Source organism: Malus sylvestris, chromosome 5, assembly GCF_916048215.2.
Source record: "Malus sylvestris chromosome 5, drMalSylv7.2, whole genome shotgun sequence".
Lineage (NCBI taxonomy): Eukaryota > Viridiplantae > Streptophyta > Magnoliopsida > Rosales > Rosaceae > Malus > Malus sylvestris.
This window is the reverse complement of record NC_062264.1, coordinates 44,408,268-44,420,737: the sequence shown is the minus strand read 5'-3', so window position 1 is coordinate 44,420,737 and position 12,470 is coordinate 44,408,268. Positions and strand designations below refer to the sequence as shown.

Here is a 12,470-nt window from a genome sequence, read left to right as displayed (position 1 = left end):
CTTCTATAAACAGGCAAGTCTTCTTGTAGTCATTTATAACTTCCCATTAGTCATGTAGTCATACATTTAGTGCACTAGAGAGTGTCTCATTGAGTCTATATGAAAGAGTATTCAACACAATGTAGTTCATTGGAACAGATCTATTATTATAAGGACATAGTCGTTGTGTTTTGAAAGACGAGAGCTGATCAATCATAAGTACCGTTGTGAGACGTAAACTTGTCTTAAAAACAAAATATCTAACATTTGCCTCAACCGATTTTTTAGATTTTTTAAATCCATTTTCATGGTATTTTGTTTTCCCTTACAAGCATGCATCAAATTTAGTATTTAATTACATGAATTTTTTCTTATTTTTCTGTGCGATTAAAATATAGCAATTAAACTATATTTTTCCAACTACATAGACCATACACAATAGGTTGCTTTTGGTCATAATCAACACCGGCAAACATAAGCCAGTAACTTTGTAATCACGTTACTATCCCAATTGCTACCCTAGAAAATCCACTGCATTCACATTTGACCAAACATATAATTTCTGGCAGTTTCTAGATCAACTGCAAGCATTGATATACTTTTCAACTATTCATAAAATGAAATCCCACACACTTTAATGACTGGCCTATCTTTCATAATTGTCTTAAACAAGGGTGGCATTTTGAACACAATCAGTTAATCCGATCCAACTCATCCGCTAAAATTAATATTTGGGTGGTTATTTAACTTGTCGGTTTATTAACAATTGGACTCGTTAATCACCTGTTACATTACGATCCCTTCACCTTACAGATCCTTGAGGCACAAGAGACTAAAACATGCTATGCAGTGAGCAACTCTGTTAGCTTGGCGTTTGAAATGAATCCACAAGACTTCAGTGATCTCATTGGAAAAAGACTTGGCACATGGCACCGCCACCAGCCTTTGGACTAAAATTTGTGTCCAACGAACAACTCCATACATGTCCAATTTGAAAAAGAACAACTCGCTCAGATGAAGCCAACTGAGTTAATAGCCACAAATGGTCAAGGCCCAATCCAACCATGAATTCAAATTAAGTACCAAAATTTGAAGCTCCTGCTCCACATATCAACGGTCGAAGCACTTTTTCGAAACGTTAACATTTTAAAAATAAATAAATAAATTAGTTTTGGTTACATTTTAAAAACAAGAATTATATCACCACTTATAAATACAATCTAGTAGTATTTTTCTTCACTTGTAAGTGAGAGGTTTTAGGCTTGATTCTCGCCAAAGACAAGTTTGAACCACATTATTACTAGTTCATTGTAAAGCTAAGTTCATCTTATTTCCGTTAATGTAGATAATATCGTTTGTTTGAAGAAAAAAAAACAAGAATTATATCAATCAAATGGGCTAATTGATTTGATTAGCCTTCCTAACTCAACAAAAAATACATTGGCATTTTCGTAATTAAATTGTCCTCCAATTCGAGACAAAAGTTGAGTTCAGCTTTTCATTCCAACCGTAGTACCGAGCCTTCCATGCAACTTCGAGGAAGGGCTAATGAACCTTCTTATATGTTAAAATCAAACACTAAAGGCTCTGATCAAATTATGGCATTATTTCCATTCATCAAAAGCGACCCTTTTGGAATTTTCCATATGTATGTTCTATAAATAATAAGTTACTAACCTAGCCATCTAATAATTTCGATAATTACCAACAATGGCGTCACGAAGTAGCAATGGAGTTGTGTTTGAAGATTTCTTCCCGACCATGGTGCAGAGATTGGGAGCAGAAGGGTTCATGAAGGAGCTGTGCAACGGGTTCCGGTTGCTAATGGATGAAAAGAAAGGCGTGATCACTTTCGAGAGCTTGAAGAGGAACTCGGCATTGCTAGGGTTGCATGGGATGAGTGATGAGGAGTTAAGGTGCATGCTGAGAGAAGGTGACTTGGATGGAGATGGGTGTTTGAGTGAGATGGAGTTTTCTACTCTCATGGTTAGGTTAAGTCCTGATTTGATGCAGACTTCTAGAGAACTAATGGAGGAAGCTCTGTTGTAATAGTAATCTCAATTTGCCTGCAGTTTCAGTCACATTTAGTTTCTCTGTTTCTATTCCATGGCAGCTGGTTGGACTAGCTAGCTATTCTGTACTCTCTCTCTCTCTCTCTCTCTCTCTCTCTCTCTCTCTCTCTGTAATTTTGTGATTGTCAACAAAATTGTTTTTCTTCACTGCGTTCCGTGAAAGCTTATTCAATTGTTTGTCTCTAGATCTTGGTACGTTAAATTAACAATGCATCTATGCAAATGAACATCATTAAGCAAGAAGAAATTTGTACTTATATATCAATCTTTTTTTTTTTTTGGTACAAGAAATAGGTTATAGAAAATAAAAATAACTTTTACCTTTTGACCAACCAAAACAAGTCACAAATTGCAAATTAGCATCGAACTTAGTATACATATGAGTCAAACTTGCTATGACCAGTCTATGACCTCATCCAACCAAATGGAAATCGAGTTCCTATAAGAGCAACTCCAGCGTGGGAGTCCTTCCCCCAGGTTATTCACTATTCAATCCACTCTATGAACAGTAACTGTTTTTTGAATCTTCACTGTTGCACTTGAATGGCCTTGGCAATAGTCAATAAAATATAATTTTTTTTAAATAATACATTTTTTTTTTTTGTAATTTCAGATAAGATTTTTAATCGTTCTCGTTGTGCCATGTGTCATTATCCGAAAAGACAATTATTAGTGATGGATTTCGATAAGATTTTTATCCAATGTCGTCGTGCCACATGTCCTTACTTTTTCAGAATCTTTAATGATATGTTTCGATCAGATTTTTAATCGTTCTCGTTGCACCACATGTCATTACCCGAAAAGACAATTATTGGTGATGGATTTCGATAAGATTTTTACCCTAAAAGACAATTACTGGTGATGGATTTCGATAATGAGAAGGTATTTATAGAAAAGTAAAAACAATTTTTAAAAAAAAATTCAGATTTTTTACATTTTGTTTTTAATTTTTATTGAAACTAATTAATCTCTGCCGTTAGATATAAAAAAAAATTGAATTCCAACACTCCAGATTGTGCCACGTGTCACAACGGTAACTTTTCTTAATTTTAAAACTATTTTATTTATTTATTTATTTATAAAGCAGAATAATATCAACCTTTGATCTCAGATCTAACGGTTGATATTAAATAAGATTATTTTTATTTTTATTATCGTTGCAAATTGGACGGTCCAATTTAAAGAGCCATTGAGATCAAACGAACCATAAGAAGCCATGTGGCTTCCCAACGGTAACCTCGGCAGACTGCGACATGAGTCCCATACTCTGAAAAGCTGTCGGCTGATGCGCCCCCACACATGGGTGAGTCGCACGCACTTGACAAAAAAAAATATAAAATTGGGCTGACACCAGGATGACGTCAGCCCTAGCTTCACATCCACTCTGGCTCTCGGGCTAGCAATTCCTTACAGGCCCGGAGCTCGGCCCTCCACTCTCCCTCGGGCTGCCCACGTTGGAGCTTTAAGGCTGGGCTATCTAGCCCTATTTCGTCCCCCATCCCCCGAGCACCAGCCCATACTGGAGTTGCACTAAATCAACTGGTCATGTGCTATATGCCAATCAATTAATTATGTGCCATATATGTGTGCAGAAAAAGAAAAAAAAACTGAGTGAATATTAACACATGACGAGACATTTGTGGTATGGACAAATATTTGCACTTTTTTTTTCTTTTTGCACACACATCAATGATTATTTGTGAGATCCCACATCAACCAACGGAGAGGGGGTAATGTGTTTTATATGTACATACTCCCCTTTCTAAGCACGAGGCCTTTTGGGAACTCATTGCTTCAGTTTCCATTGAAACTTCGAAGTTAAGCGAGGTTGGGCGACAACATTCCTAGAATGGGTGATCTATTGAGAAGTTCTCGTGTGAGTTTCTAGAAACAAAACTGTGAGGGTGTGGCTGGGGCCCAAAGTGAACAATATCGTGCTACGACGGAGTCGGTCTAAGATGAAACATTATTTATTTGTTGAAGTCACTCTTATATATCTTCATAAGGTGATGAAGGGAGAGTTTTTTGTTTTTTGTCTTTTTTTTTAGTATATCAATAATGTTACACTAAGAGGAGAGAAAGTTCGGCTAAGCCAAACAATGGGCAGCTTAATTTGGTATTGAATTCGCCTTTTACGATATTTGAACCTAAGACCTCTCACTTCCAAATGAAAAAGAATATTATCAGATCGTGGCACTGAGTCACGATAAGGGGAGAGTTGAGAAACGTCAATTAGCTAGTAGAACTGGATATTTACATATTCCCAAACTATAAATGAGTTGTAACTTCGTTTCTTTCTTTTTATTTTATAGTATGGACATTTTGGTAAATTGCTGTCGACCAAATATGTCGTTTAGGTACTTTTAAAGGAAAATGCTTTGCCAGTTTCCCATGACCATACCAAATTGTTGCTACTTTCTCATGCAACTTCGAGGAAAAAGTAGATATAGAAGAAGCCATGAAAGCTAGAATATATACATGCAACGACCTTAGTAGACAAGAGAGATTTTTTAGTGTAATCGTCACACGAGATGGTACATTACGTGTCTCTATATAAATTGTGGGATATATGTGTTAAAATGTTAATAACTTAAAAATTAAAAATTTCCACCATTTACATAAAAACACATGATGTATCATCCGTATTTCCATCAGAACTAAAAATTTCTCCATAGACAATCCTGATCATTACGTACAATTGTCATTAAAGCAGCCGACTCTTTCGTCCCAAGACCTTTCTTCTTCAATCCTTCACCCCCGCATGTATATAACACCCTCTCCCTAGGTCATCTTTCCATAAACACATTACAATCGATCGAAGAATACCATATATATATATATATATATATATATGTATTACATTTGTAGCAATTAATTTATAAATTAACCAATTAATGGCTTTAGGTTGCGTTTCAGGATTTCTTTCCATGGCAGAGAGATTGGGAGCAGAAGGGTTCACGAAGGAGCTGTCCAACGGGTTTCGGTTGTTAAAGGATGGAGAGAAAGGCGTGATCACATTCGAGAACTTGAAGAGAAACTCTGCATTGTTGGAGTTGCATGGGATGACGAGGAGTTAAGGTGCATGCTGAGAGAAGGTGATTTGGATGGTGATGGGAGTTTGAATGAGATGGGGTTTTGTACTCTCATGTTTAGGTTGAGTCCTGCTTTGATGGAAACTTCTAAAGACTTCTTGGAGGAAGCTCTTGCCTGTGACTTCTAGTTAGGATCTCTTAGTTTGTTATGTTGTATTAGGGCGTGTATACTATATTTTCATGGCTATTATCTGTCATTTTCTGTAGTTTTTGAGCTTATTATTAAAATTATTCTTCTTTGACTACATATTTTAAAATTTCATATAATAATACATGGATTGATTATATCACGTGACGGTGATTTAGTACGTCAAATTGTTTATATACTCATGTAAAATTGCTCATCATTGGTTTGTTGTTAGGTTGTTAAAAAAAATTAGTTAGTCTGTTAGAAGTGTAAGAATAAAGTTTTAAGCTAGATATATATGTGTATAAAAGCTCTGTAATTGTGAGGATTCAATTCATTAGGCCTAAAATACAATTCATACATTTTACTCTTTCTCTCTTTCTTTCTCTCAACTGTTTCTCTCTCAAGTTCTTCATTTTCCTACTTTCCTTATTGCTCCTTGATTCTTTTCATTGGTTAGTTGTTAGGTTGTTAAAAAGATTAGTTAGTTTGTTAGAAGTGTAAGAATACAGTTTTAAGCTAGATATATGTGTGTATACAAGCTCTGTAATTGTGAGAATCCAATTCTTCAAGTCTAAAATACAATTCATACATTTGACTCTTTTTCTCTCTCTCAAATTCTTCATTTTCCTGCATTCCTTATTGCTCTTTGATTCTTTCTCAATGTAGTTAATAAAATTTAATGGACTCATAGCTGTAAGGCTGTACTCAATTTTGCAAGTGCTGCCTCTTTCTCCCTTGGAACGTACGTAACGTCGCATATCAATTTTCAAAGCAAAATTGATAGGCAATTTTGGGGAGGTACTACGTGGAATTTTGCATACTCATACTTTCTTTTTTCGGCAGGTAGAACTTCAAAGATTTTGACAATCCCAAATTAACTACTGCTCATTAGGCATCGTCTTGTTTACTTTGATTAGCTAAATTCATATACGTGGATTCTACCATTTGAATTTGATTGTGGGAAAATAATTAAAAAAGGTATTACTTGCAAAGAAACTAAAGAAAAAGAAAAATGAACTTAACTCCACGCAATTGTTACATGATCATACTTTTAGTAAAAGAAAAACTAACGAAAATTATAAGTCCAAAAAAACTTTAGTTTTAATGAAAAATGACAAACAAATGTATAGTGAATAGTACCAGAAAAAAGTAAAAACGTGATTTTTTGTTAAAAGTGAACAATAACAGAAGTGTTTCGTTAAAACTTCCTTTAATAAAAGACGCTCTTACCGCACAATGAGTGCTACTACACAATTCAAGAAATTATTTGGCGTCTTTATGAAAAAATAAAAAATAATTAAATTATAATTGGTGTCACTATCAAACTATTGACACATGACGTTACAACTCACTTATGTGACAACATATACATGTATATATTTATCATTGTTATACCGTACGTTTGTACAATATTAGTTTTATTGTCAACTCATATTATAATACTTGACATCGGAAGATTGTCACTCCCAAAAATTTTCCCTACACGACATTATGTATAATCTATTTTTCATTTTAGTTTTGGCTAGATTTTGTATTTCTCAATTCAAGCCTATTATCAATAATTTATTGTTATTGCAATCTAAAATATGTTTTTATAATATGAGTGAACTTTTGTTAATATTATACGCTATTCTCTTTGTGCTGTCGAGGTTTTCTATTAGAAAAAAAGGTTGATATTACATGCTAAAAGTGAGAACATCAACGTTATAATCATTTACCCATATTATAACGCATGAAGTAATCATACCATGTTATGTGATTCTAATTACCACCTAAATTAATGATATTATCTGGCAAAATTCTGTCTGCTAGCTGTCAGATGCTGATTTGGAAAGAGCTCATGCATGCCAAGTTTCATCTTTTCAGGAAGATGCTATTTAATTGCTTGCCATGCATGACTATACCTGACCCTCATTACTTCTGGACCTTCCCATGTAATTTCGAGGAAAGAGAAGCCTCTCAGAAATGAAACATCCCACCAACTATAACGCAGAGCAAATTTCGATCATGCCGGCATGTTATCTGTACAATTTAATTTGTTGTCATCCACAGCACTCCCTCTTTCCTCGAAATCTTCCTCATTTTCTCCATTAATTCACTCAATTTCCCTGATAATATATAAACCCTACGCTAGGTCACTTTTCAACACAAAAAATATTTGAAAACCGACGCACAAAACCCCCAACTTTATTTTCTCCGCAAACTATAGGATAATCTACGCTGAATTAAACCCTAGCTTTTATTCGTTTCATCAAATTTTCACCTTGGAAATTAAATCAATGGCTTTTCGAAATGGGGTTATTGTGTTTGAAGATTTCTTTCCAGCCATGGTTGAGAAACTGGGAGCAGAAGGGTTTATGGAGGAGCTGTCGAAAGGGTTTCGGTTGTTGACGGATGTAGAGAAGGGAGTGATCACATTTGAGAGCTTGAAGAAGAACTCGGGATTGCTTGGATTGCAAGGCATGAGCGATGAGGATGTCATGTGCATGCTCAAGGAAGGTGATTTGGACGGTGATGGCGCTTTGGATGAGATGGAGTTTTGCACCCTCATGTTCAGATTGAGCCCTGCCATGATGCAAAGTTCTCAAGAATTATTGGTGGAAGCTTTAAAAAGGTCGTACCCAGTGCACAAGGCTCCCGCTTTACGCAGGGTCTGGGAGAGGTGAATGTCGGCTAGCCTTACCCCCATTATTGGTGGAAGCTTTAGATATTTAATAAATTATAAAATGTAGGATCTCTCTTATGTGGGAATTTCAGTTTCTTTCATTTCTTTGTTCTTCTCGCTCATCCCAGTTTTGTAATTTCAGGTAGCTTATAACAATCAAACAGGTTACTCCTCTCTTTTATTACTGCTGTTTTAGTTTCACTCTTCAAATTAGTTGTGTGCATGATTTGCATCCCTTGACTTCTTTGTTAAATGGTTGTCATCACTTGGTTTCTCAATTAATCAATGTGATTTAAGTCATATTTATAGGGAAGGGAACATGGTGGTTGATGATTTGGCAAAAATTGAGTTTTTCTTTGTACTTGAATTGTATTATGTTGGATACCCTCCTTCTTCAATAGTTGGTTTACTTCTAGATGATATTTTCAAGATTACTTGAACTCCGGCTGTTTGTGTAAGCCCCTCAAATTGATGTCTTTAGCGGTTCTGCTTGAGCTTTGAGCCCTCTTTGTAACAGCCAAAAAAAGAGAGAGAATGCTTTAGAATTTAAATGGGGTGTCCTAGGCATATAGTGGACCACAACATGGGACTCTTCCGAAATCGGAAATAGGAGGTTATAGGGCCTAGATGGGATTTAGCCCGGGCCACTAAGTCCAAAATCACAATGTTAATCATTTGTTCCGTCTTATAAGAATTTTTTTTTTTTTATTGAAACTTCTATACATGTAGTTAGCTACCAATTAGTTTAGCTAATAGTTAAGTTCTTTCAAAGGCTTAAGACATACATGAAAGAATGAGATCAAACTCAGCTTGCATCCATTTTTGAGTTTGGGAAATGGTGGAAATAATATTAGTTGCAAATCTTTTATTGAAAGAGGAGATTGAACAAAAGACTCACAGTCAAGACATTACTCGTAATTACCTGAGTTACAAGTCTCATGCGATTATCCATCCACCAACAAATTCGGCAAGTTGTGTCCTCTACACATGCATATGCAGGAAGCTAGTAGGTTCACCTAGCCATCCCACAGATTTCACAGAACTACTTGGTTCACTGGGATTGAAAGGAAAGGGATCCTCTACGGATTCCTTTCATCAAATCCTACCAATCAACAAATTCAAACTTTTGAAATTTGATTCAATGGCTAAAGTTATTATAACTTTTAAAGAGACTTCCTGTTTTTAACTGTTGAATCAAATTTTAAATACCTGAATATGTTGATTAGTAAAATTTGATAGAAAGGATCCAGCGAGGATCCCTTTCTGGATTGAAAAACGAAAATAAGAAAAGCAATGTGTGTGACAGCAACCCTTTGAAATTTATCCACAAAATAATCCAGTTCACTGGAATTTAGACACCTGTTTAGTCTAAATAAATAAAAGTGAGACTTGAGAGGCTCGAGCTTATCTTGCCTGCATCCATTTTGTTGTCTAAATTTAGAGCGCATTGGATTCATGCACGACCAACCACAGATGTCTCCAATTGGACCCGGTGGGTGGACCTCTCTATGGGACCCCCCAATCTACAATGCATGGTTGGTGCCGTTTGATGCTGCAAAAATTTAGGTTTTAGGGTAAAAAGAGTGCTGATTGAGTGCACATAATTCCCTCTCACTCATTATTAAACTCTCATTAGAAGTGTTAGGATTAGTCACGCATCTATATAGGAAAATTTGTACTTCTTGTTTGTGTGTGAGAGCCTATTTAGCATTTCTCAACTAATTAGAGGTCATGAAAATTTTCTTTCATGCTATGTTTGGACGAGTCACTTTAAAGTATTAAAACAAATTTAAAGCTGCTTGCTAAAATGCCTCAAAATGAGAGATTTTTCAGTGTAATAGTAACATGGTTTGGTAAACCAGATATCATAATATAAATGATTGGATACTTGAAAAAAGAAATTCAGTCATTTGTATTATGACACTTGATGTACTAAGCCGAGTTTCCAGCATATTGAAAATTTCCTTCAAAAGGAGGAATTTTTAGTTGTGACGGGAATACGGGTGGTACACCACGTGTTTTTATGTAAGTAGTGAAAAATTTTATTTTTTAAATTATTAACTTTTTAACACACATATTCTACCTTTTATATAGTGACACGTGATGCACCATCCCATGTGACAGTCACACTAAAAAGTCTCTCCAAAAGAAGAGTACCAATAAACTACTCAAGCGTTAATTATAAAGTACTACCAAATCACTGCGAACGCACTTTTATATATTATTCTTCAGAACGCAACGTCAATGTTCTTACTTTTTTACCAGTAAAATTTCCCATACTTTTTATCTAGTATTCTTTAGCAGTTTAGCCAATAAACTTGCCTCATAAACTTAAGGAGTGAGGATGATCGGTGCATCCTTCCCAGCTCAGAAGAAAAGAAAATAATTCTTCCCTTTTCTTTTTAATTTGTTTTTTTTATAAAGGAAAAACCAGAGCTAGTTTTTAATACAAATAGCTGCAACTTGCCCTGCATCATATGTTTTCAGCTTCTTTCCTTACATATATATAAACACACACACACACACATATATATATTCATATATTTATATACACACACAGAGCCACCAGGGGCTTAACAACATAGAGAGATATGAAGAAGTGCGATCTGTGTGACTCTGCAGCAAAAGTGTACTGCGATTCCGATCAAGCAAGCCTCTGCTGGGACTGCGACGTCAAGGTTCACGGTGCAAACTTTCTGGTAGCCAAGCATTCAAGAACTCTGCTCTGCCATGTCTGCCAATCTCCGACCCCCTGGATCGGCTCCGGTCTCAAGCTCTGCCCTACTGTTTCTGTTTGCGAGAGTTGTGTCAATAATAATGAAGGAAATCATCACGAAGACGAAGACGAAGACGACGACGATGAAGAAGGACAGGACGGTGCGGAAGAAGATGAAGAAAACCAAGTTGTTCCATGGTCGTGTAAGCCTCCTCCGCCTGTGTCTTCAACTTCTTCGAGCAGTAGGGAAGAACGATTAAGTGAAAGCGTGAACATTTCCAGATCAACAGCCAGAAGGGAACCCAGGTGACCAGATTAATTAACCAACTTCATTACCATCGGTGCACACTGGGGAATGATTTCAGTTATTCTTACATTCTGTACTTCCATTTCAACTTTCAACGCTCTCTTGAGATTTTAAGTTTATCATTGTGTTTCCTCTTAATTATTCAATTTAATGGCAGAAAAAATTTGGGAAGTGAAAAAATAACTTTCATACATCGTATTAGGGAGAATAACTTCCGTGAGATAACGATTTCATTTGTAAGTATCTTAGGCTAATTACGAAGTGTCACGTTAAAAAGTTAATTCTCGTAATAGTATGTGATGAACTTAGAAAAAACTTCACAATAACATCTCTGATGCAAGAAAGTTCTTGTATATACTTGGGGTAATTGTGGGCGTGATTAGCGGTGTATTTGGTTGAACCTTGAATAACTTTACATAATACTTGAAAAATACTACCGTATCACTAAAATATATTTCTGTATAACGTAACGAGTGAGACGCTCAACTCGTAGATATGATATAAAAAGCATGAACCACAAGTATTCTAATTTTTAAAACTGTCATAAATTTCCAGCATCCTGGAACAAGAAAAAGAAAAATATGATTTGACCTTACAAGTGGACCAGTGCTTAACTTTAGCATCCTTAATTCCAGTCAAATTTTACTGGTATATTTTTTAATTGGGAAGGTTTGATCTAAGCAGGTTGTTACTAGATTTGAGAGAGGCATACAAAATTGCCTTCCTGTTGAGTAGTTTACTACACATGGAAGATTCTCTTTTGCAATTATTTACGTTTCTAGTGACGTTATTTCGACCTATTAATGTTTGTGATGTGTATATAAAGCGATAATATTGACAAATAGAAGCTTCACACGTGATAAATTTTAACAACATAGTATCTGTAAACTTAATCACGGGAAGGCGGTGGGGTCAAATCGTGGAACATGACCACGTGCGTACCATAAATCATGATTTAGCAATATAGTATTTTAATTGCAAGTTGATTAGTGATTATTAAGAAAGCTAATAAACAAAAATTAAGATGTAATGAAAATAAATAAGGGATCAAGAAAGGGGCTGAGAGCGTCCTTGGGGATTTGTTTTGTGGTGAAAATCGAAATTCTTTGCTTCTACTTGCAGAGGGAGACAATGAGGTTGTGTGGTGGATCCATTTCAAAAGTTGCACACCTAGAGATGTGTGATATTTAAGGTTTATGTTGGATCGTCTCTTTTAGGATTACGAGTAATTTTTTTGGTGCGACTGTTTTATGTTGGGGATGTCCAACACTCATGTTATAATACTATTTTTATATTCTAAATTATGACACATCAAGTAGGTTGTATACTTAAATTACGGGATGTCCACTCTGAACTTTAATGTTCGGAATCCGTAGAACGAGAGATCCATAACTTTCAAGAAAAAGAGAAAGAGATTTGGACCGTTCTAGTTCTTGAGTTTTTGTAAAGTTGGCCAATGGGATGAGGGTCGTAGAATTGAAATTGAATGATCCGCATCTCTCACTCTAC

General features: G+C 35.6%; 3 protein-coding genes across 3 annotated transcripts; all 3 read left to right on the top strand.

The window, feature by feature from the left end:
• Positions 1–1,675: 1,675 nt before the first annotated feature.
• LOC126624355 (calcium-binding protein KRP1-like) lies at positions 1,676–2,198 on the top strand. Its single transcript, XM_050293423.1, has one exon. The coding sequence runs from the start codon at positions 1,690–1,692 to the stop codon at positions 2,026–2,028; it is 339 nt and encodes a 112-aa protein (XP_050149380.1). The 5' UTR covers positions 1,676–1,689; the 3' UTR covers positions 2,029–2,198.
• Positions 2,199–7,438: 5,240 nt separating this feature from the next.
• LOC126624358 (calcium-binding protein PBP1-like) lies at positions 7,439–7,959 on the top strand. Its single transcript, XM_050293426.1, has one exon. The coding sequence runs from the start codon at positions 7,553–7,555 to the stop codon at positions 7,937–7,939; it is 387 nt and encodes a 128-aa protein (XP_050149383.1). The 5' UTR covers positions 7,439–7,552; the 3' UTR covers positions 7,940–7,959.
• A 2,201-nt stretch (positions 7,960–10,160) lies between these two features.
• LOC126624352 (B-box domain protein 31-like) lies at positions 10,161–11,144 on the top strand. The gene has a single exon (XM_050293420.1). The coding sequence runs from the start codon at positions 10,530–10,532 to the stop codon at positions 10,962–10,964; it is 435 nt and encodes a 144-aa protein (XP_050149377.1). The 5' UTR covers positions 10,161–10,529; the 3' UTR covers positions 10,965–11,144.
• The last annotated feature ends 1,326 nt before the right edge of the window (positions 11,145–12,470 follow it).